General features: G+C 38.2%; 1 protein-coding gene across 1 annotated transcript; it reads right to left on the bottom strand.

Moving 5' to 3' along the window:
• Positions 1-1701: 1701 nt before the first annotated feature.
• Fscb (fibrous sheath CABYR binding protein) lies at positions 1702-5672 on the bottom strand. The gene has a single exon (XM_034514606.2). The coding sequence runs from the start codon at positions 5474-5476 to the stop codon at positions 1868-1870; it is 3609 nt and encodes a 1202-aa protein (XP_034370497.2). The 5' UTR covers positions 5477-5672; the 3' UTR covers positions 1702-1867.
• Between the last annotated feature and the right edge of the window lie 20717 nt (positions 5673-26389).

Genomic DNA, 26389 nt, shown 5'->3' with positions numbered 1-26389 from the left:
CCCTTCTTCTGAAACAGCCTATGAACCTTAATTGTAGACATTATATTGGAGATGTGTCATTTGGGGGTAGGATTTTGGTTGGTTGTCATTTTCTGTAGTGGCATCAGTCTTTTACAAGGAGGAGTTTTCTTGATGATGGCTAAAGACTATATTTTTCTAGGAGTACAAAGAAAAATATTTACAATGTCCTTGAGAATTGTGCTGGTTTAGTAAAGTAGTGGTTACCTGTCCTCTTCCAAGACTCATGGACTTCACAAGCCCTGGGTAATTAGCTTCTAGTACCAGATATGATTTCCTTCATGTTGAGCAGATGTTAAGAACAAATAGGAAACAGTTGGTTCCTGCCAAAGTATGCATATCACTACTGCACATTCAGTTTGTCCTGTCATTTTCATCATTAATTTAGTTCAGAGGTGACATAGTTGAGCAGGACAGTTGGTTGGAAGTATCATGGCTATGAAAACTAGTCTGAAGGGAGGAAGTTTTCAGATCATTTTCAGTCCAAGGGTCTCTGGACTTTGTGTCTGAATTTTATTCTGTCTTCACAATTGGAACTTACCTTCCAACTCTAGGATCAACCAAGGGCAATAGCAACAGCTGGCAGAGCTGTTAAACAGCAAGAGACTCTGTTTATGGAGTCTCTTGGACAACCCTGTCTAACAGCTGAAAAGAAGGTTTCTCATGCCTGATGTTGGGGAGGTCTTTAATAAATGGTTGTTTGGCTTTTGGGGAGACCATCACCAACCTAGATGGAAAATTTTCATTTACTCATATGTGTCATAAAACATTTTAGTTGTATAGTTAATGGTATGATTTCTTATGATATTTTCAGACATATATACTGTTATTTTACCCTCCTCATACCTCATTATATATGTGTGTGTGTGTGTTATAATATATTATAAATTATAAATTATGTATTATATATCATATTTTTATTATATATTATACATTATATATTACATATGTTATATATTATATTTATATAAAATGTGACATTTGGCTCTCTGGGTCTGAGTTATATCATTCACTATGGTCTTTTTTAGTTCTATCCATTTAACTGCAGATTTTATTTGTCTTTACACCTGAGGAGTATTTCATAGTGTATATGAGTCATATCTTCACTATCTATTCATTAACTGAAGGCCATTTAGGGTGTTTTTATTTCCTTGCTCTTGTGAATCAAGTACTAATGAATAAGGCTGAGTATATTTATGTGTAGTAGGAAGCTGAGTCCTTTGAGCATATGCAAAAGAGTGCTGTGCCTGAGTAATACCTTAGATTCGTTTTGAGCTTCTTGAGAATTACCCATACTGATTTCCACAGTGACTGTGTAGGAAAACAATGCTTATCTCAGAAGGAGTCAGTGGAAAGAGAGTAAAAGATAGGATGAATCAAAACCAGAAAAAAAGAACACCATGAATTTAACGTGTAAATAAAACTGGAGGCATTTAAAGATGACATCTTCAAGAAAGAAACTGTCATTTCTCCTGTATATATATATATATATATATATATATATATATATATATATATATACATATATATGCAGAGAGGGGGGTTAAGAATAAACAATAATTGTCCATGGATGTACTATAAAAATTAATGTATATTTTAAGTAATAATGACAACCATAAATTAACTTCATTTTAAAGCATTTTACATGCTATAGATTTGAATGAACATAACACAAGCAACTTTACATTGTGTCTGCTTTTATTCATTGTCTAACCTGCATGCTCAGTCTTTTGGGGATCCTTTTACTTTATTCATAAGACTTCTCCAGAAAGCATCTCATTTTCTAAAGAATGAACTTCTAGAATGCAAATAAATTGTTAGTTTAAGTTCACACCTCACTATATATAGCTCAGGAACTGGAGTTCTTTAACTCTATTTTAATGGTACCTTCTATTTTGAAAGTGGAGATTTGATCGTCCTTGGTCCCAGACACATCTTCAGGAACAGAATCTGTTCCTGAAGACTTTTTATCACCTGTCAATGTAGTAGACTCTAATGCTTTCTCTGAGATGTCTGCTACCTGGGACAATTGATCTTCTTTTAGTAGATCCTGATCTGCAGGGGTTTGTTCTGAAGGTAGAAGTGGATCTTCAGCAGACATCTTTTCCACAGGAAGCTCTTGCATAGGAACCACATCAGTTTTTAAAGGCTGTTCAACAACAGGAGACTGTTCTACAGGGGTCTCAGGTGATGGAGGTTGAATATCAACAGAAGCCCTTTTAGGGCTCTCTTCAATTGATGTCAATTGGGCTTCCACAGTGGCTTCTTCTGCAGGAGCCCCCTCAGATAAAGGAGGCTTAACTTCAGCTACAGTGGCTTCTTCTTCTGAGACCACTTTGGGAAAGACCTCCTCAGCTGGTAAAGGCTGACCTTCAACTGGTGCGACTTCTGTAAGAGTCTCTTCAAGCTGTAGAATCTGAATGTCTGCAGGAGTTTCATCTGTAGGAGCTAATGACAAAGGATGAACTGCAGAAGCCTCTACGGCAGTATCTGCCTTGGCTGCTGGAAGCTGAGCTTCAACTGGGTTTTCTTCTATTGGAGCACCCTCAAATGATGAAGGCTGTATTTCAACAGTATCCTTTTTTGCAGAATATTCATCAGCTGGAAGAGCCTGAAATTCAACTGGGACCCCTACTGCAATGTCCTTCTCAGCTGGCAGAGGTTGCACTTCAATGGATAAATCATCTACAGGGAATTCCTCAGCTTGTGGAATCACAACTTCTAGAGAAAGACTTTCTAAAGGAGCCTTCTCAAGGGATGGAGGCTGAACTTCTGCAGAGGCCTCCTCAGTAGGGGATTCACCTGATAAAGGTAGAACCTCTGCAGGACTTTTAGCGTGTGGAAGCTGAACTTCTGTAGGGACTTCTACAGGGTTCTCCTCAGTTGATGGAGGTAGACCTTCTGCAGGGTCCTTCTCAGCTGGTGGAGATGAAATTTCTGCAGGGGCAGGACCCTCTTCAATTGGTGGAGGTGGAACTTCTGCAAGGGTCTCCTCAGTTGCTAAAGGTGTAACTTCTTCAGGGATCCCCTGAGCTGGTGGAGGTGTAACTTCTACAGGGACCTCCTCAGCTAATAGAGGTGGAACCTCTGCAGGAGCCTCCTCAGCTGGTGAAGGGGGGAATTCTGCAGGGGCTTCCTCAACTGGTGGAGGTGAAACTTCTGCAGGGGCCTCCTCAGCTGGTAGAGGTGGAACTTCTGCAAGGCCCTCTACAGCTGCTGGAGGTTGTACTTCTGCAGGGCCCTCCTCAGCTGCTGGAGGTGCAACTTCTGCAGGGCCTTCCTCAGTTAGTGGAGGTTGAACCTCTGCAGGGCCCTCTGCAGTTGCTGGAGGTTGAACTTCTACAGGATGCTCTTCAGTTGCTGCAGGTGGAAGATCTGTAGGGGCCTCCTCCGTTTCTGGAGGTAGAACTTTTTCAGGTCCCTCCACAGTTAGTGGAGGTTGTACTTCTGCAGGGCCCTCCTCAACTGGTGTAGGTGGGACTTCTGCAAGGTCTTCCTCAGCTGGTGGAGATAAAACTTCTACAGGGCCCTCCTCAGCTGCTGGAGGTTGAACTTCTGGAAGGCCCTCCTCAGCTGCTGGAGGTTGAACTTCTTCAGGGCCCTCCTCAGCTGTTGGAGGTTGAACTTCTGGAAGGCCCTCGTCAGCTGCTCGAGGTTGAACTTCTTCAGGGCCCTCCTCAGTTGGTGGAGGTGCAACTTCTGCAGGGCCCTCCTCAGCTGGTGGAGGTGGTACTTCTGCAGGGCCCTCCTCAGTTAGTAGAGGTGGTACTTCTGCAGGGCCCTCCTCAGTTAGTAGAGGTGGTACTTCTGCAGGGCCCTCCTCAGTTGGTGGAGGTGGTACTTCTGCAGGGCCCTCCTCAGCTGGCGGAGGTGGAACCTCTGCAGGGGCCTCCTCAGCTGGTGGAGGTGGAACCTCTGCAGGCTCCTCTTCAGTTACTAAAGGTGGAACTTCTTCAGGTCCCTCCTCAGCTGGTGGAAGTAGAACTTCCACAGGGCCCTCCTCAGTTGGTGGAAGTGGAACTTCCACAGGGCCCTCCTCAGTTGGTGGAGATAGAATCTCTGCAGTCATGTCTTCTACAATACCCTGTTCAGTTGGTGGAGGCAAAACTTCTGAAGGAGCCACTTCTTTAGAAGCATCCTCTGCTGGTGGAGGCTGAACTTCTGCAGTAGCCTTATCTGCAGAGTCTTCCTCAAATGTTGGAGGCTGATCTTCTTCATAGACCTCATCAATAGCAAATTCCTTATCTATTACAATAACAATTCGTTCAGAAGGTACTTCTTTAGAAGTCTCTTCAGACAGAGGAGGTTGAACTTCACCAGTTGTCTCTTCCACAGTAGTAGACTCTGCTCTACCTGTGTCTTCAAGGACAGTGTCAATTGCTAAAGCTTGAACTTCCTCAAGCACCTCTTCTGAGAGTGGAACCAGATCTTCAGCAGGAAGTTCTGAAGGAGCCACCTCAATTTTGGGGGGATACTGTAGATCAGAAGGCTCATCTGAAAGAGCCCCTTGCACTAATAGAGGACTAATCTCAACAGGGGTCTCCATAGAAGAAAGCTCATCAGCTGGCAGAGCCTGTATATCCACAATCTCTTTCGCAGTTGTAGTGGCTGTCTCAGCTGCAGAGGTCTCTTTAGCTGGAGGTGGTGCTTGGATAGGGGTCTCCTCTGTAAAGACAAGCTCTGCTTTATCTGTGGCCTCATCAGCTGGTAGAGCCTGTAATTCACCAGAAATCTCCCCTTCAGTGAAAGACATCACGACATCAGGGACTTTTTCAGTTGACAGTACCTCTATTTCAAGAGAACCATTTAATTCAACAAAAGAACCTTCTTGTGCAATGGGCATTGTTTCTTCCTTTGACTTAATCAGGGAGCTACCTGGCATAGACGTGATAGTAATTTCTAACTCACTGAAGTAGGTCTGTTGTTCTTTGTCCACTTTCTCTTTCGCACAAATCAGACTCCAGTCACCAATACAGCTTGTCTGCTGAGATCTGTCTATTAAATGAGAGGTGGGTCTGTTTGTTTGAACCTCTACTTCTGGAATACTTTGTGGCAATTCAGGAGCTGTTTCTCCAACATGAGCTGTGCTTTCTTCAAGTGTAAGTGTTTTATCAATGAATATGACTTCCACTTTTTCTTCCACAGAAGTGTCTGTCTGCAAAGATTTGTCAGTCATTTCCTGACCAGGCTTTCTCTTCACCCAAGTTTGCTGAAGTTGAGAGGACAGTCTAAAAGACTCATATTCTTTTCCAGAGTAGTTGTCTTTTCTTTCAGGAATAGTACCAATACTATGGGTAGCTTTAGGAGCAGGAGGTTGTACTGCAGCCATGCCTTTCTTTTTTTCTGTTACTTCAGTTTGCTGGGACTTATCTACCATTGGTTGGCTGGGTCGTCTTCTCCTTCTATATTCCTGCCTCCCTAATGATATAGGCTGTTCAGGTTCATTACTTTCTTCCATTTCTACAACTGATGATATCCCAATTTATCAGTCTTCGAGCAATTAATCATTAAGAATCATAAACATACCAGATGGCTATACCTTTGCCTTCCTTCATTGAGGTTTTTTATTGAGCTCAAGAAAAATTAATTTATAAATAACACCATTCTTTACCACACTCTTGTTGGATCCCACCTTACTCATTCATCATCTTTCTTGTTATGTTTCTGTTAGGACAAATCTCACTTTTAGAAGTTTGCCTCAAGGGTCTGTGACATCACAGCCAATTCTTACAAGGTTCCGGAAGTTATATTTCTAGCAGTTTTCAACTTGTATTCACATGAGCAATGGCAAAAGTAGAGTGTCTACTTTTTAAACAATCTAGTTGAAAAAAGAATGTCTTTCCCAGAAGAATAACAAATTAACCTTCCAGAATGCCACTAATTGTTATAAGTTTTTAAGCTTGCAACTTGGTTGTTTTCCAGAAATTATAAAACAGAACTCATCATGTTTTCAATTATTAGTTAGCATATGTATAGAAATGTCTGATAAATAGGCATTTATAGAACTTGAAAAAGAAGCTGCTACTGTTCAGAAGATTCATGATTCAGAAGTCAATATCCATGGAAGCTCCATTCCTCTGCTTTTAAATTTCAGTGACCACAGTGTTCTACTACCAAAAGGTAATTCGTGCTTTTGGTCTTGAACAATGTAAGGTATTTTTAATTTTATCTAATGTGTTCCAAATGTGAGGCTATTGAGTCAAAATATATGTCAGATTAAAAATGTGTTTTCTACAGATTTTGTTAGAATAAATGCTACAAGAGAAAAACGGCATCTATCTAGTAGTGAATGGGACTGCTTTCATTAGGGGTTTTACAGGGATAAAAGGAAAATAAGAGAGAAGAGGAAAGGCTACTCAGAATATATCTGTATAGATTTATGAAATTTTCAAATAACAAAATTAGTCAATAAAATTTTTATTGAAGTGTTGGCAAAGAGAAATGCCACTGAAGCAGATCCTAGGTGAAAAGATGTAATTTTATGTAGAGATAGAGATGATGTAGAGATAGATAGGTAGATAGGTAGATAGAAGATAGATAGATAGATAGATAGATAGATAACCTCTCACCCATATATAACACAAGACTATTACAAATACATGCAAAAATACTCTAACAAGATTATGAAAGAAAAGAATAAAGCTTTAAAATAGATTCCCAGGAGTCAAAATAATGAACATTCATTAAATCAATTCATTAAATTGTCTTTACTGCCTCTAGACAACACAAATTGAACAATCCCTATTTTGTACACAGAGGTATTATGGTTAAGTCCTTCTATCATCCTCCAAATTCATAAATTAAAACCTAAACCCAGAGGTTCTTCTAGAACCTTCTAGAAAAAAATCTGCAAAGTAGGTAGATACAGATCAACTATGTCTGGCACATTGGTTTTCTTAGACTTCCAAGTCTCCAGAACTCTGAAAATTCATATGCTTGACAATGACTACTGAATATCACAAAATAACCAATGACTATTACCAACACAAATAGATGATAAATATCTGTGATGCATATTATTTTAATCATTACACATTAAATTTATATATTAAAATGTCAACATATGATTGAAACTTGACCCATATATATGTACAATTACTATGTCAGTTGAAACTAAACATACATTAAAAATTAACTTACCCAATTATGGCCAAATTTTCATAGTATATCTATTCTTTGTTTCTACTAGTAATATTGAGTTCATAGCAATGAATAATCATGCATAACATAATTAATAATTTTGCCTAAGATCCTAAGCAAGGTTGTAGGCAGTTCATGGAGCAACTTCTCATGCTAATTTGCTAATTTTTTAATTTAAATATAGAATCTTTCCCCATACAATATATCCTGATTATAATTTCCTCATATCTTATCCCTCCCAGTTCCTCCCCAACCTCTGCTCTCCTCTGCATACACCACTCCCTTTCTGTCTCTCATTAGAAAAGAAAAGGCTTCTAAGAGATAACAATAAAACATAACAAAATAATACACAAAAGATAAAACAAAAACCATCACATTGAGGCTGAGTGAGGCAACCCAACAGAAGGAAAAAGGGCACATGAAAAGGCAAAGGCATTAGAGACACACTCATTTACACATTCAAGAGTCCCATAACAATATGAAGCTGAAAGCTACATTATATAGTGTAGGAGCTGGTTAGACCCTGTCAGCCCTGTGCTTGCTCCTTCAGTCTCTGTGAGTTCCTATGAGTCTTGCTCAGTTGATTCAGAGGACCTTGATCTCCTGGTATTCTTCATCCCTTCTGGCTCTTAAACACTTTCTTCCTTCTCTTCCATGGAGTTCCCTAAGCTCTGAAGAGAAGGATTATATGGGGATATCTATTTAGATCCATGCATTCCAAGGTCTCCCTCTAATTGTGGTTCTCTGCATCTGTTTTGGTCTGCTGCAGAGGGAAGCTTCTCTGATGATCTCTTTTTGATTTCTTTTTGATTTTGTTTTGTATTTATTCTTGAATCTCTTTTTATAGTCCAGTCGTTATCCCCTTCTTGGTTCACCCTCTGAGTGTTCCTCATCCTGTTCCTCCTCTCTTGCCCACCCCATCTCCAAGAGAATGACTCCACCTCCACCCTCACCCCACCAAACCTCCCACTCTCTAAGACCTCAAGTCTCTTCAGGGTTAGGTGCATCTTCTCTCACTGAGACCACACCAGTCAGTCCTCTCCTGTATGTGTCTGGGATAGGGCTCAGACCAGCTCATGTATGCTGCCTGGTCAGTGGCTCAATGTCTGAGAGATCTCAAAGGTCAAGGTTAGTTGAAACTGCTGGTGTTCCTATGGGGTAGACCTCCTCAACTTCTTCCAGATTTTCCCTAATTCAACCCCAGGGGTTAGCAGCTTCTGTCCAATTGATTGGGTGTTATGTATTTGCATCTGACGCTTTCAGCTGCTTGTTGGGCCTCTTAGAGGGCAGTCATGTTAGGCTCCTGTCTGTATGCACACCATAGCATCATTAATACTGTCAGGCCTTGGAGCCTCCCCTTGAGCTGAATCCCAGTTTGGGTCTATCACTCAACCTCCTTTCCCTCATGCTCTTCTCCATTTTTATCCCTGAAGTTCTTTCAGAAAGAACAATTTTGGGTCAGAGGCTATGACTATGGAATGGCAACCCCATCCCTCCACTTGATGCCCTGTCTCTCTACTGGAGGTGGACACTAGAAGTTCCCTCTCCCCACGGTAGGGCATTTCATCTAAGGTCTCTCCCTTTGAGTCCTGAGAGTCTCACCTCCCTGGTCTCTGGTACATTGTAAAGGGACCCCCACTTCCTACCTCCCAAGTTTGTCTGTTTCAATTCTTTCTGCTGGGCCTCAGAGCTTAAGTCCTGTTCTACCCGCCCCCATACTTGATCATGTTTCCCTTTTCCCTTCTCTGTCTCCTCTCCCTCCTCTGCATCCCACCCCACTGCCATGGTTGCTTTCTTCTCTCTCCCAAGTGGGATTGAGGCATCCTCACTTGAGCTTGGGCTTCTAAATTTAATAGACGAAAAAGTGAAAAAGAGCCTCGAACTCGTTGGCATTGGAGGGGGAGGGGATTTCCTAACCAGAAATGGCTCAGGCTCTAAGACCAAGATTTGGTAAATGGGACCTCATGAAACTGGAAAGCTTCTGTATGGCAAAGGACATAGTCAATAGGACAAATCCACAAACTACAGATTGGAAAAAAATCTTCACTAACCCCATATCTAATGAAGGGCTAATATCCAAAATATATAAAGAACTCAAGAAGCTAACCTCCAAAAAGCCAAACAACCCAATCAAAAAATGGGGTATAGAACTAAACAGATAGTTCACAATAGAGGAATCTTGAAGAGCTGAGAAGCTGAGAAGCACTTAAAGAAGTGTTCAAAGTCCTTAGTGATCAGGGAAATGCAAAATAAATTGACCCCAAAATTCTGCCTTACACCACTAATCAGAATGGCTAAGATCAAAAACTCGGGTAACAGCATATATTGGCAAGGATATGGAGAAAGCAGACCACTCCATTGCTGGTGTGATTGTAAACTGGTACAACCACTCTGCAAATCAATTTGGAGGTTTCTCAGAAAATTGGAAATAGATTTACCTGAAGACCCAGCTATACCACTCTTGGACATAAGACCCAAAAGATACCCACATTGGCACATGTTCCACTATGTTTATAGCAGCCTTACTTGTGATAACCAGAAGCTGGAAACAACCCAGATGTCCCACAATGGAAGAATGGATACAAAAAATGTGGTTCATTTACACAACTGACTTCTGCTCAGCTATTAAGGAGAACATCATGAGTCTTGCAGGCAAATTGATGGAACTAGAAAATATCCTGAGTGAGGAAACTCAGATCCAAAACTACATGTACTTGGTAATAAGTGGCTATTAGTCAAAAAAAAAAAAAAAATACAGAATACCCAGGATACAACCCTCAGAACTCAAGGTTAAGAAGCTGAAGGGCTCACACTATTGCTCAAGGCCTACAGATGTTTCCGCAGTTGATTCAAGGGGCAACATCATTACTCTCTTTGGAAGGCTTGGAGTTTTACCTTCCTTGGTAATCTCACAAGATTTAGCACTTCTTGCTTGATTTACATCTATTAATTATTAAACTGTGCTTTCAAAAATGAAATTAAAATCCTAGTTCTTAGCACCTGTGAGTGTGACTTTATTTAAGAATGGGTGCCATGACAGTATACTCTTTTATTCCAGCACTTAAGAGACAGAGGCAGGCAGATTTATGTTGGAAGCCAGCCTTGTTTATACATACACATAACATATACACATACACATATACATACATATAAATATGGAGTCTTATGGAAGAAAACAAAACAGAATAAGACAGATGCAGAAAGAGGAGTTTGCAGTACAAAGTAGGGGATATCTGAAGTGATCAGAATACAGGAGTGTTGGTAAAGGATCTACTCCTAGGAGAGAACCTAGCTCAGCCACCGAATTTTTTTTATTATTATTTTTGGTATTTGTAGTCATCAAGAATATGAGAAAATGCATTAGTGTAGTTGAAACCCAGTTTTTGGTACTTCCTGTGGAAGACCGTAGGCACTAATGCAGCATGCTTTCATGGCCTCATCCTTATGACTACTGCCTTGTCTTATCAGGTCGAACAGCTGGGGTATTTATTTTGGACTCAGAACTGACAAGTATTTTGATACCATATGTGACACATTCCCAGAATCAAAGAACTAGAGGGTTTTTTCTGAGAAGCTTTTACCAGATAATTTCCACTTAATTTTACCAAAAAATAAATTTTCTGAATAGTACTTCATTTTATTTAGAATTTTAATGAATTTAATGCCATAATTTAGAAGTATCAGACATGGTTGATATTAATAAGGACCTAACATATAAACTGTGACATATAATGCTTTGTTCCTAACTAAATAGATAGGATAAGAAAGGTATAAAATATGTTCCTCAATCAGTGAATGGTAAGGGCAGAAAGTATAAAATTTACATTTCTGTGTGCCTAAAAGTAAATTAAGATAACAGGAGAAACTATAAAATTAAGCCAAACTATCATGTAAAGATTCTTAATGTCCAAAGCACTTTAGAAATTAGTATAATGAGAGAGACAACAGGAGAACAAAGAGTATCAGTGAAACAAATATTACAAATGAAAATAAGTGACCAATAAATGCATGATTAAAATCAATTTTACCACTAAAATATAAATGAAAATAATATCAATACAAAACAGAGATTTGCATATCTCTGATCACTAAGGTCTTTGAACATTTTGTTAGGTGCTTCTCAGCCATTCAAGATTCCTATTGTAAATTCTCGGTTTAGTTCTAACCCATTTTTTTTAATTGTGTTGTTTGGCTTTTTTGGAGGTTAGCTTCTTGACTTCTTTATATATTTTGGATATTAGCCCTCTATCAGATGTGGAGTTAGTGAAGATTTTTTTTCCCAATCTGTAGGTTGTCGATTTGTCCTATTGACTATGTCCTTTGCCTTACAGTAGCTTTCCAGTTTCATGAGGTCCCATTTATCAATTCTTGGTCTTAGTGCCTGAGCCATTGAAGTTCTATTTAGGAAACTCTGCCAGTGAGTTCAAGGCTCTTTCCCACTTTCTCTTCTATTAGATTTAGTGAATCTGGTTTTATGTTGAGGTTCTTGATCCACTTGCTTTGTGCAAGGTGACAAATACAGGTCTATTTTCATTTTTCTGCACACAGACAGCCAGTCAGACCAACATCATTTATTGAAGATTTTTTTTTTCATCGCATATTTTTGGCATCTTTGTTAATGATCTAGTGTCCATAAGTGTGTGGTTTTAATTCTGGGTCTTCAGTTCTATTCCATTGATCAAGAAATGTTCAAAGTCCTTAATGATCCTAGAAATGCAAACCAAAACAACCATATGATTCAACCTTACACCAATCAGAATGGCTAAGAGAAAAGACTCAGATGACAACATATGTTGGTGAGGATGTGGAAAAAGAGGAACACTCCTCCATTGCTGGTATGATTGCAAACTGGTACAACCACTCTGGAAATCAATCTGGAGGTTCTACAGAATATAGGAAATAGATCTACCTGAAGATCCAGCTATACCACTCTTGGGAATATGCCCAAAAGATGCCCCACCATGCCACAGGGTCATGTGTTCCAATACGTTCATAGCAGTCTTATTTGTGATAGCCAGAATCTGGAAACAACCCAGATGTCCCACAACAGAAGAATGGATACAGAAAATGTGGTTCATTTACACAATGTAATACTACTCAGCTATTAAGAACGAGGACATCCTGAGTTTTGCAGGCAAATTGAAGGAACTAGAAAATATCCTGAGTGAGATAACTCAGACTCAAAAAAGACATGCATGGTATGTACTCACTAATATGTGAATATTAGCAAAAAAGAAAGAAAGAAAAGAAAACCAAAAAAAAAGGACAGAATAGCCAAGATACAGTCCACAGAACTCATAAAGGTAAACAAGCTGAAGGGCCCAAGTGAGGACTCCTCAGTCCCACTTGGGAGGGAGAAGAAAGCAACCACAAGTGGGAAGGGAGGAAGGGACCTGGTAGAGAAAGTGGACAGGGTGAGAGGGGAATCTGATTTGGTATTGGATGAGGGAAAAGGACTGAAACCCTGAGGGCCAGCAGAAAGAATGGAAACAGGCAACCTAGGGAGGTAGGAAGCTGGGGGTGGGGGGTGGGGCCCTCCAGAATGCACCAGAGACCTGGGAGGTGAGAGACTCTAGCGACTCAAAGGGAGGGATCTTAGATGAAATGCCTGACAGTAGAGAGAGGGAACTTATAGAGCCCACCTCCAGCAGAAAGACAGGGCATCAAATGAAGGGGGGTTGCCATCCCACAGTCAAAACCCTGACCCCTAACCGTTCCTGTCTGAAAGAACTACAGGAATGAAAATGAAGAGGAGTCAGAGGAAAAGAAGGTCCACCAACAGGCCTAAAGTGGGATCCAGCTCAACGGGAGGTCCTAAGGGCTGACACTATTACTGAGACTATGAAGTAATCCCAAAAAGGGACCTATCATGACTGCCCTCAGGAAGACCCAACAAACAGCTGAAAGAGTTAGATGTAGATATTTGCATCCAACCAATGGACAGAAGCTGCTGACCCCTGTGGTTTAATTAGGGAAAGGCTAAAAGAGCTTAAGGAGTAAGGCGTCCCTGTAGGAGCAGTCTCAATTAATCTGGACCCCTGAGATCTCACAAACACTGGACCATCAACCAGGCACCATAGACTAGCTGATATGAGGCCCCCAACACATATACAGAAGGGGACTGCCAGGTCTGTGTTCCATCAGAGATGATGCAACTTGAGGGTTTCCTCAAGAGGAAGGCCCCAGGGAATTTAGAAGTCAGGTGGGGTGGGGGTGGGGGATGGGGACAGCCTCGTGGAGACAGGGGAGGGAAGGAGGTATGGGATGCAGAACAGTCAGAAGGTGGACAGGACAGGGACAATAAAATCTGGAGTGTAAATAAATAAATAAACATAAAAAAGCCCAGAAATTTATTTTAAGCATAACAACCCCAAACTAAGAGTTCTATGATGAATAGTCTTGTACTTTAGAAGAGTTGAATTGGTATAGTATCTACTCTAGACATTTAAAAATTACAGGAAAACTGTATTAAGGTTATATTGTATCAAAAAATTTATTTTTAATAAAAACTAGGAAAAATATTTTCTCAATGTTTTCTTTAATGCATCATAAATAAAATTACAAAAGTTTCTATGTTCTAAAGCTTCCATGTATAAGAGTCTGACTATCATCAACATAATATATTATATATTTGAAATTGTTAACAAAGTAAATTTTTAAACTTTTTACACATAATTACATATGGTTATGGATATATTAATTAAGGTGGAGCAACATATATATTCATCAAAACATCCTACTATATCCTTTAAAATGTAAACTATTCACGTGTCAAATAAGTTTTCTAAAGTTTAACATTTACCAGCAATTATACTTTCATGAAACTTGAATTTTGGAAATAATACATTCCTCAAGAAATAGTTTTAGCATGAGTATATTCCAATGATATTTTGGTTATTAGGGAAACAAAAACAACATAGTTTTCTTCTCTTCTGAACCTTACAGTTCTGTAGGAAAGTGTGTACATTAACCAGATACCTGCAATGAAACAACCTGTCCTGGTGAGCCTGCAAGAACCATTGTATATATGAACTCACTGCACAAGATCATGTCAGTAAAAATCCCAGCAGGGATGAGGTAAGGGGCTTATGAAATCCCTCTCACTCCTAACTGAAGGACAATTGGTAATTGATCACTTCTGAGGAAAGTCAGTTTTCTGCAGGGATGTGGCCCCTGAGAGACATTCTCCAGCACAGTGCGTTACATATACACACATAGAGGCAGCACTAAGTGGACTCAGGAGGATTTTAAGTGAGGAGCACACAAGCTGATAGAAAAAAGCGATGTGGGAAGAGAAGAGAAATTTGTGGGGAATGAACCAGGGCTGGATGTGATCAAAACACATGTGTGAAATACTTAAATGGAAAATGCAGATTGGGAAAAGTACTCTTAGGTGATGAGGAAATAAGGAATCTGTAGGAAAGAGTATGGAATTGAGAAACCATTGTAAAAAAATAAAAAGTGGAGGTTGTGTTAAGAAGCAAATGCCACTTTCTGGGAAATTGGGAATGGAAGAAGACTGGAGTTGGGTGACAGTATATGAAATGTGTCAGAAGAAGTTATGAGGCACAATGATTTACAGAATACATCAAGAAATAATATTTTGTTTTAAATAGCAGAAAGTGACCTCTGGTCTCTGTATTCAGATAGCTATGGGAAGGGGGAAAATGTGTTTGTATTGCTATACTGTAAATTACCACAAATGCAGCATCTTCAACCAACACAGATGTACTATCTCAGTTTCCATGAGAGCCAAGGTTCAGAGTTGAGGAAAAGATGAGCTGGGTTTTCTAATCTGAATGAATCCCAGGAGGGGAGCGAGTGTACCCAATGCTCAAAGCCTTTTCCTGGTTCACTGAGCTCCAGCAAAATGCATCAGAATGCTTCTAACCCCAGTTTTCTTGTTGGCTGGTAACTGGATCACCTTATAGCTCCTATAACTACTATCACATCCTGGTGAAAATAGTCCACATACAACAGGGAAGGTTTCAAGGACAATCTCTCTTCAATGTACTAGAGGACAACCTTGTACATTATCCTACAACAAAACCAACAACAGTGAAGTGATTGTGCCATGCTATTTAGAGACTCCATGCATGCATGCATGTTGTATAGAAACAGGGTGCATGCAGGTCATGAATCTTGGAAGTCATCATTGAGGTTTATGTATCATAAAATGTAAGAATAGAATTCCAGTGATCAGCCTGAACCCATGGAAAGCCCTCACTACCGTGCATTTAAAGACCAAATACAATTGAGACTGGAAAATATGACTGCAAATAAATAGTGAATTGACAGGAGTATGAATAGAAATGAGAAAAGAGGACATTGGTCCATGTTGTAATAACAAGAATTGGATTGGAACTAAGAAATGAAGGAAATGAACACTGCTGAGAGAGGAAAAATTCTGTTTTCTTCAACTATGGTGCTCCTAGTAGGCTCCATTAGGAGATACAAGGTGCCTATGTTCTAGTGAACTGTGCCTATACCCACATGCATACGAGAAGGAGCAGTAATTAGACTCACTGAGTTGGGAAGTAGGGAGGGACATGAATTTGGGAGGGGATGTGGTGGTGTCCGGTGCTATTTTGCCTGCTTCTGTGAAAGTCTGCCTGTCAAGCAGAGTTAAGGCAGGTCAGGGTTTCCAGACCTGGTGACACATGAAACAATAAGATGAGGTAGACTTGAAGCTCAAGGCAAGGGGCTAAATGTTCTGTTAATCTTAGAGGAAGGAAAAAGAAGGCCTCTAGATGGGAATCCTCACTCCCCCAATAGAGGACTGTCCGACCAGCAGGATCAGTGCAGTGGTGTTATCTACAAAGATGGGTGAATATGATTTGAATGAATTGTATATGTCTGAAATTCTCAGTAAATTAAAATATTTTCTTTAAAAATGGGTTTGTAGATACTGGTTTCTAAAGCTATGAGAATAGAAGTACCATTTACTAGTGAGAGGGCAGAAGCTACTGAGAACAATATCCAGGTTTAAATTTGAACATTTTGATTTGAAGATGCCTATGGGGGAAAATGAAGATGTTAGAAGGTTTACTGGATGAACAATTCCAGATGTCATGGTGGTGTCAGGAGATAAACTTGTGAACGTCATACAGCCATGAATTGGACATGCTTACCTTACAAAGGCCAGAAAGATAAGAATGTCTACAACTGAGCCTGCTGACCAATAGAATGCTCAATGTAAGACCTGAAGAGACGATAGCAAAATGTGACTAAAGGTGAATATACATAAATAGAAAACTAGAAATTCAGGCTATAGGCACTACATCAGAGAACGTTTTAAGAGAGCAGTGACTTTTGTTGGATGACGCGAGGAGATCTGATCTCTACTGCATTTGTCAGTGTGGTTAACTGAATTTACTCACTGAAGGGCTCACGGAATATTCTCACTGAAGGGCTTATCTTGAAGTTATACAGCAGATACTGGAAGAAGGAATAAGATCAAAGATTGATAATTCTTAAAAATCTTTAAGCTAAAGAAGATAAAAAAAAGTATTTATCATCATATAAGACAATTGGATGTGTCCAATTTTAATAAGGAAATGGTAAATAGCATATCTTTACTTGTAAATATTGTATAACCACTAAGAATTATGCTACTGAACAACAGTGGGGAGATGGTAACCATCAACAGACATTAATTTTAAAAAGATACAAATCATAATAATAAGCTTACTTTCATAATATATTATATATATACATATATGTATATATGTTATACAAAGTTCTCACTAGAAAAGTAAAATGATGTAGTTACAGGCTATATATTAAAGGATAAATACATTAAGTACTTTATCTTTTCTATGTTTCTCAGTAAATCATATTTTTGGTTTAAATGAAAAAGATAAGGATAGTGATTTATAAATTGATAGTCTGAAGCAATTAAGATATCATCTATAAAAAAAATAATAGAATCGATCCATATTAACAGAGCTTAGTCAGGAGAGCATAAGTATAAACTGTCCAGTCAGTTATGTCATCAAGCTTTACAATTGTTTTTTTCCAGGTATTCAGAAAACCTGTTTACAAACTCATAGAGTCATAATAATCAGATTGTTTCACATTTTGGAGGCTTTCTAGGGTGCTGGAGCACAGAAGTAAAAAGGAACTAGAGATTAAATGCAGCTATATTAAATCCTACAGCCGTATAGAATGTAAGGAAAGTGCAAGGTGAAATTCAGAAAGAAAATAAGAAAAAGGAGCTAAAATCTCAGTGAGGAGACTTGGTAAGTCACAGGAATGCAAATACTAAAAAGTACAAAAGCAGGGACTATGATGGGGTGACATGACTTAATGAAGACAGCTGCAGTGCTACCTGCGTATGATAAAATTAAGAACGCTCTTTGAGTTAAATTGAAGAGTTAATTTGAAGAATTCAAAGAAAAATTAAAATTAGACATTGAGATAGCCAAAGGCAATTGTCTGAGTATGGTGTGCCCCCAACTCAGACTGAAGGCAATCATGTCAATACAGATGCAGAAATGGTCAAGAAACTCACTATAGGGACAAAAGGAGACAGGCACCACACAACAACTGACTGAACTGCAACAGGCAGAAATCCAGTGATCCCTCCATGCCTGTATTTTTTGCCTCTGTAAAGTCAATCAAAAATATTCATAAAAAGAAATAAGAGTTGGCTCTGTTGTTACTCATGCAGGATGACCCAGGTTTGGTTCCCACATAGTGGTAGAACATAGCCACGTGCGACCCCAGTACTACAGGATCCTTTGCCCTCTACTGACCTCTGAGGGTACCAGGCGTGTGTGTGTGTGTGTGTGTGTGTGTGTGTGTGTGTGTGTGTGTGTGTGTGTTTGTGTGTGTGTGTTGTGCATACACACATGCCAACAAAACTCCCAAATACATTAAACAAAAAATCTAACAAAAATTTAAGTTTCACCAAAAATGTGACAAACCTGTATGACTTTATTATGTCATTGTTTTCTAAACAATTATCTGTACAGCATGTGTCTTGTATTATGTAGTTTAAGTATTCTACAGATATTTAAAGTTCATGGGATGATGTGCCCCTTGGTCCTATTTACTATCTTTCCTCCTCTACCTTTAGACAGTGGGGCTAGAAAGGGGCTTGAAGCATTTGAAAACCCTTATTAAAGTAGGTTTTTTTAAAAAAAACCTCACCCTATATGCATATATAAACAAATATTAGGCCTCATTTTTCTTTTATCATTATTGTTATATATGTATATGTATACATGTGTTATGCATATACACACATGCACTCCCCCACACACATACAAACACACATACACACACACAAACATACTGAGTCCAGTTTTGGTTTCTGTATGTTTTTGTATGTAAATGGTTTCAAGGCTGACCACTCTGATGGACAACCACCATTTCACTAAGAATCTAATTCTCCTTCTTCAGTCATTACATGCCTGTACCTCATTCTTTAAGTGTGGGACCCTGAGAAAAAATTTTCCCTTCTATGTTAGCATATCCATTGATACTACTTCCTTCAGTCTTGTTTAAGCAGCCATTTCTAGAATAGATTATCTCACTACAGACTTCTCGGTATCCTGTCTCTTACAGTTTTTCTGATTCTTCCACAATGTTCCCTGAGCCATAGATGCTAGAGCTGTGGTGTGGATTCTTCTGTGGGGATTTGGCTCCCTGCCATTTGTTGATCTCTGCATTTTATTTCACCACTTCCCAGAGCTAGTGAGGACTTGGACCTTAGAAAGAATTTACTACCACAATTTTGCTAGACCAGCCTAATTTCTTACTATATTTTAAATCTTATTTATCCTTGTACCCACAGTAAAGTGTAGCCACAACCCTTCATCAAAGAATCCTCTATGAATTATTAGAAAATAATTTCATAAAATGTCATTTAAGTATCACCAGTATTCATGTTAACTATTCTCAAATACATGGAAATCACTTAGTAGATTCTTAAATTTTAAGTTATGTATTATTCTGATGTACTGTATCAACCATTACAAATCTTCTTTTCACTCTTTTTAATTATCTTTTGCCCCACTATTGTGACCCATATGAACTGTAACAATAGGTGACTTTATTGTTTTAGACTTTGGTTACACTCAGCAAATTAAGGGCATTTGGCATAAGATCCAATGGAGACTAAATAGCAAGAATTCCTGGCTCCTAAATGGAAAAGTTGCTTAGAGGAAGCCAAATATCACAGCTTCTGTAAGATGTCATATGCCTCTGTGCATACTGTGAATTGAATTCTCCATACATACCCCCTTGTCATTCATTCATTCATTCATTCATCTTATCCTCTTCCCTTTTTCTCCTAATTTTATTTTTACTTTCCACTTTGGAAAATTGTTTTCCAACATGGCCCTTTATTAATTTATTAATTTCTGGCAAAAAAATAATAATAAATAAAGCATAATCTCCACTTGATAAGAATGTACAGTTACCAAAATTCTCTTTTCTCTAAGTGACTTCAGAAAATGATACTGTTTTCTTAAAGTTCAGAATGTTCAGAACCAGCTCTAAACAAATAAGGGCTGAAAGGGCAGTTAGTAACAACTCTTAGAAAATAAGTGAATAAAAGAAAATGAAATTAAACATTAACTTCATTATACCAAGCTCTTAATAAACAGGCCACATCCTAGGAGCCAGAGGAGAGTCTGTGGAAATAGCAAGCCTAGTTCCTCAAAGTGATCCAGGAATTCCCTTCAGAACAGAGATAACTTCAGAAGGATAGCAGCAGTAGTCATCCTGTATGGGCCATGAGATAGCTGATCCTTGATTTTCCATTAGTTCCTTGAACCAAGGAAAACTATGTGAAAAAGTAAGATGCACAGAGGAGTCCCAGCCTCTGACCAGAATTCAACTTCTTACAGGAAAATTTCTTCTTCTTAGCCCATTCCAAGCATTAGCTACTCTGGTTGTTTTAACTTATTCAAAGAAAAGTTCTAACACAAAAGTCTAAGAAGCCTCTTCTGGGGAGCAATCATGTACCATTGTAAGATGTTTTCCTCATCCAAGGATTTAGAAACCCTACATGAATTTGACAATTGTTCCCAATTCCTCTTTCCTGAGAAATTAACTGCAAAGAAAACTTTTAAAATCCATTTTGTAGATTAAAAACCTAGTGTATGTAAAACCATATGACAAAGTGGATTATATAATGAAATATTATTACACTGTTCTTCCATATAATTTATAGAGAGCATCACTTACTCCTATTTGAGAATACAGGAGTTAAGATCCTAATAAGAATTTGTAGAATGTTGTCACTTACAAGACTTCTGTTGTCTTTTTCTACATTAGTGATATTTAAGCCTGTTTGAAGAATTAATTGTTCCACCTATATCAATATAAAAGGAATTCTTTAAAATACTCTTTAGCCCATCAATACTTTTTAAAACATTTTATTTCAAATTATATAGATGGGGCATCATGTAAATATGAAAACATCTAAGCAATTCTTTGAATTTTTCTAATATAATAGAGGCAGAAATGCTCAGACAGAAAAGAAACTGTTGAAAATGCAAATTCAGCCATTTGCAAAGGTATTAAAATCCTTTATTATAAAAATAAGTCCAAAGATTTTAAACATGCCAAGAAAAAATATTCTTAGAATAATCCTCTAGGGACAAATTATAAACCTGCTGAGAAAGAACTTTAAAGGGATGCAAGCATTCCTGTATCCATTCTGACTTTAAATTGTGAAAAACTTGCAGATCATTTGCTCAAAGATAAGCACCAGAAGTTTCTAAGGAAAGAATATCAGACTTCTGTTTTACTCAGAGAAAATCCGATCGATGTCCTGTCCACATATAAGCTCCCTCCTAGACCTGTGTTCACTCAATGGTGGACTGGCACATTTTAGAAAGGATTGAAATAGGACTGCAGCGTTTGAGGTATAGCTAAAGTTTATCTAAATAGCAGGGGAACTCCAAAACTTCAGTGAACCTTAACTGTTTTTCCCACATGGAGAGCACATCTCAATTGTCATACAGCACTTGTCTGCTTTATACAGCCTCTGTTATCAATTTTTTAAAATCTACATATCTCCTGTTCCTAAAAGCATAAACCCTAACATACATATAACAAGAAAGCATTACAACAACTGAGAAAAAATGCATCTCTATCAAAGTAAGAGATTTAACTTTTTATTTTATGGAAATTTCATAATTGAATACTGTATTTACATAATTTCTATCCTTCCATCTCCCAACTTCTCCTGAACCACATTCACTCACTCTCAAACTCATGACCCCTTATTATATATAAATGTGTTTCTACACATGAAAATATACATATGTGTGTATGAGTATATATACAAGATACATCATATGTATACATTGTATACAATGTGCATTATATACATTATTAAAAGTGGGTTATATATATCATATATATTATTTATATTTTTATGTTTATATTATATATAATTTATATTTTTATTTATACATATGATTAAATGTATATATCCTACTGAGTCCATTTAGTGTTGCTCATATGCATATGTGTTTAAGGCTGACTGCTTGGTATTGAATAATCTACCAGGGTATTGGTTGGTGGAGAAGACTGAGTCTTCCTTCGTCAGCAGCTATGGATTTATTGTAGCTCTTTATCTAGGAATGGGACTAGTGAGATTTCCTTCATGCATGTTGGCATGACATCTGATGTTTTCATTAAGTATGTCTTGGTCAGGCAAACATACTGTTGAGATTTCATAGGTAAAGTTTCTTGTCATGTATAGAAGACACTATCACACAATACATATATTGGGCCTCTTGCTCTTACAATCTTTCCATGTCCTCTTCAAGAATGTTTTCTAAGATTTAGATGTAGAAATTTTGTTGTAAATATATGAGTTGGAGTTGGGCACCCAATGGTTTGATGTTCTCTGCACACTGGAGTTATGAATTCCTGTTTGCTGTTCAGAGTAGTTCAAGAGATTCCTAAAACAATAAGCATTCTCGGTGCCCTTGATTTCCTCCAAGAACGTGAAGGTACAGTTCTTTGGCTGAAGACATCATATACTTAGGACATAGTACATGGAAGAACAAAGCTAGAACCAAAAACATAAAGCCTTATAGCTGATCACTAGCTTTTGTGATATCTTAAGGTGAAAATTCAAAATGCCAAAGAAGGAAAGCAGTATTTCAATGCAACTTCAATGCCTATGAACCACAACAATGACCATCAAGGACAGATATTCACGGTGGTGAAATACCAGCACTTTTAGCTTAGGGGTAACTAATAACCATCTAATTGTACTTTTGTCTGACTTAATAGAAGAGAAATCATGCCTGGACGTGTAAATTAGCCAACTGCCTGAGGCTGGTGCAATCATTGACTAAAGAAGAACCTACTATTGCAATTTTATTAAGTACATCTACTTTCTGTGTTCTAAACAGTTATCCTTATACCCACAGATAAGTTTAGTTCCTACCCTTCATCAAAGAAGCTTCCATTTTATAGCAGGAGACCATTACTGAATATTCTTCTCTACTGGATTCAATGTATAAAGAACTAAAGTTCTAACTCAGCATAACCATGTAAGTCCTTATACTGGATATGTCTAGCCTTTGCTGAAAGGTCAAAGCTCTTGGTAGACAATAGAGACGATTGCACACTGAAATGGAGCCCAGCACAAGACTCTGGTGATTTGCTCTAAAAAGTCCGACTTGTCAGCTCTAGCATTATAAAGCACTAAACCCAAACACTGTTCTCCAATGATAACATTGTTCCTAAGTACTTGGCACCAAGAGTCGAGCTGGAAACTACTGACAGCAATAAAAACCAGACCGAGGAAATGGGATCTCCTCTCACATTTTGACATGGCATTACACTGTATGTGTTCAGCACACGGCTAAATCCTTTTAACTAAGCATGAAGCCCTCCCCTCGGGGTTTGAAAGAAGAGTTTGATGATGCATTTAGAAACACTGAAAAGCATCAACTCAGTATAACTTTTTCTGCTTCAATTATGCAAACAAGCCACTATACATCAATCTTCTATTTTGTGTTCTAAGAGAGCTGTGTAAAACAATTCCAATGGCACCTTCAGAGTAAATGCCAAATCAATTAACAGAGATCAAATCAAAATTGGCTCAATCTGCAGCAGTGAATTTAAGAAGGCATTAACTGAAATCAGGTATGTTTGACAGAAGCTGAATACTGATGTTGAATCAAACAAGAATAAGATTTCTAATTTTTGAATGATGTAACTGGATTCGGGTTACACAAATCAGAGACTACATCTGGATGTGTAGAGTGGTTAGTTCTACACATGTACTTATCTACTGTAAACAAGACTCCTCATTCTAATGTTGAAACTTCCCTTAATGAGATGCAAAACCACTGCATGAGAGATATAGTCCAAAAACAAAAATTCTTCAGAGGAGAAGTGCAGTAACTTAATTTTCTGGTTAGCTTATAAATATTTGTAGCCCTTTCTTCCACTAGCTCAAACTTTGATAATGAAAAGAAAGAAGAAAACAAATAGATCCTAGCAGTCTTTTAATGATTACCACATGTGATATGAAAAGAAAAGGAAGATGATGCTGCCAATAAATATAAGCTATTTCTAAATTTTCTTAAGTTTGGGCTCAGCATAGAAAGCCACCTCATAATACATCAATATACTAGGGCCTCTCCTCTCCTCTGTGTTCAAGTATATCAGTAAAAACAGTAGGCCTGAATGATGAGAACACCAGTTAACAAGCCAGCATAAATAAGGGGACTCTCACAAGGCCTCAACTCTAGATGAAGAGGTGCAGAAAGGTAACTGCTGCCGAGCAGGGAAAAATAAGCTTCCCATTGATGAGCCCCCTATTCGTTTATCCAATATTAAGTGGTCATCCCTAAAATACTAGAAAGATGAAGGGAAGCAGCAAATTGTCCTTACATATTGGCATAGATGTTTACATGTAACAAAATTAAACAGTAGCAAAATAGCATGGGGCTTGTAACTCAGTGATAGAGCACATCCTTACCATGGACAAGGACCTAAGTTTGATCCTCATAACTTTAAAAAAAAACAAACAATTAAAACAAAATATAACTTTCAAGTATGCAACAAAATACAAGCAAAAGTAATTCTCAGGCCAATTTGTGCCTCTGTTGAGGAGCAATTTTCTATATTGAGCAGATAAAATCTCAAGAATACTGAGCTGCCAAATTAAAAATATTACCAATTTTCCTGAGTGATTGTAAATGACCCTGAAATAAATGTTTTTCATTTATAGTCTGTTTGTTGAATAATACCAATGTCAGAACACCTGGTGTAACTTTAAATAATGGTGACATACTTATTATTAATAACTAAGAGACACAAACCTGGGGCTTTCCCACAAGAGAAAATTCGGATAAAGCCTGAGGAGGGAAGATGGACTGGGGCCACAAGGTATCTGGATATAGTCAATAAAATAGCCAAAAAAATAATTGTGTGTATATACAACATTTACTTAAATTCTCCAGATTGATTATATTTTTATAAGCTAATGTATGCTAGATGACATTGGGGGATGATGAAAATAGAATTTAATAATGGCCTACTGCATATCAAACAGAATGCATTTCATCTGAAGTATTTGTTTAATAAATATTTGTTGAGTATAGTAGGAATACTAGTAGCATGCCCTAAGAAATCTATGTCCAAAATATATACCTAAAATAAATAAGCTTGCTTGACTACTTAGCAAGGGAGAACAGAAATTGTATATAGAGTTTATATTGTTAGTCAGCTTAACTAGAATTGAGGAATTATCTTGAGTTATCCGGAAAATCCAAATGCAACCATGGAAGTCTCATAAGTGGGAAACAGGAAAGTGGAAAATGGAGCCACAAGCCAAGAACTAGAGAACTCATTAGAAGCTGACGAATGGCAGCTTAGTAGACATTTGGAGCCTAGCTCATACCTTCATTGATTGATTGGTTGACTGACTGACTGTTTAATTGATTGACTGACTGATTGATTGTTTGATTGATTGATTGACTGATTGATTCGGAGAATTTTACCATGTTCTCCCCCATTTATTTATTTATTTATTTATTTATTTATTTATTTAATCCTCCTGTTCCCCAAGGGTCTCTTCCTCTATTCCCCATCCCTTTCTCCTCTGAAAAGATACGGGATATTAGGTTATCCTCCAATCCTGGCACATCAAGTCTCTTCAGGGTTAGGCATATTCTCTCATACTGACACCAGACAAAGCAGCCTTGTTGAGGAACAGTTTCCATAGACAGATAACAGCTTTAGGGACAGCCCACGCTTCAGTTGTTGGGAGAGCCACATCCAGACTGAACTTCACATCTGCTACATATGTGCCAGGGTCCTCGGTCCGGCCCATGTATACTCTTTGGCTGGTGGCTCAATCTTTGAGAGCTCTCAAGGGTCAAGGTTGGTTGACTCTGTTGCTCTTCTTGTGGAGTTCCTATCCCCTCAGGGCCCTCAGTCCTTCTATCAATTCTTCCATAAGAGTCTCAAAACTTTGTCCAAAATTAGATCTTTGCCTCTGTTTCCGCAAGCTACTGGGTGGAGCCTCTCCATAGCTAGTTATGTTAAGCTCCTGTCTATAAGCATAAGAGAGTATCATTAAGAGTGTCAGGGATTGGTGCTTGCTATGAAATTGGTCTCAAGTTGGACCAGGTATTGTGTGGCCCTTCCTCTAGTCTCTGCTCTCTTTGTCCCTGCATTTTTTTCCCACTGAGATGCAGTTCAGCCTTCTGACCTACAAAAATATAAGAGAGCACACTTTTGTTAATCCCTTAGATGTGTGATGATTTACTAGAGCTACAACGGAAACCAAAGCACTCCTTTAAGTCTTCTAATATTTTACTTAATCCTAAAGAGAAATCCATGACTTGTTACTGCTATTTACTTGATGAAAGACCTGAGTGTTAGAAACTCTGAGGGATGGTACTCAGAACTACCCTATATCTAAAGTCATCCACTTATTTCTGTGCTGTACTTCTTACATGGCTTCACATGTCCAGAAACTCAGCACTCAGACTCCTCGCAATGTATTTATTTTAATAAAAGCTTCCACAAAATCCAAGAAAGTTTCTCATCCTTTAGAAATAAGTCCTATTTTTTTTTCTAATTTTACACTGGGGTGAATACAGTTAACAAGATACTGTTTTACTTTTCTTAAGGTTAAAAGAAAGACCTGATTACTTTTATGCTTTCATGCATCTATCAAAACAAGTTGAATTTAGGGTTCAAGAGATGCTTCAGTGGATAAGAACACTCCAACCAC

Source organism: Arvicanthis niloticus, chromosome 11 (assembly GCF_011762505.2).
Source record: "Arvicanthis niloticus isolate mArvNil1 chromosome 11, mArvNil1.pat.X, whole genome shotgun sequence".
In the NCBI taxonomy this organism is placed as follows: domain Eukaryota; kingdom Metazoa; phylum Chordata; class Mammalia; order Rodentia; family Muridae; genus Arvicanthis; species Arvicanthis niloticus.
The sequence above is the reverse complement of the archived record's forward strand: the minus strand, read 5'-3'. Positions and strand labels throughout refer to the sequence as shown.

Coding starts and splice junctions, on each gene's coding strand:
- Fscb (XM_034514606.2), bottom strand. CDS start 5,476: ATGGAAGAAAGTAATGAACCTGAACAGCCTATATCATTAGGGAGGCAG.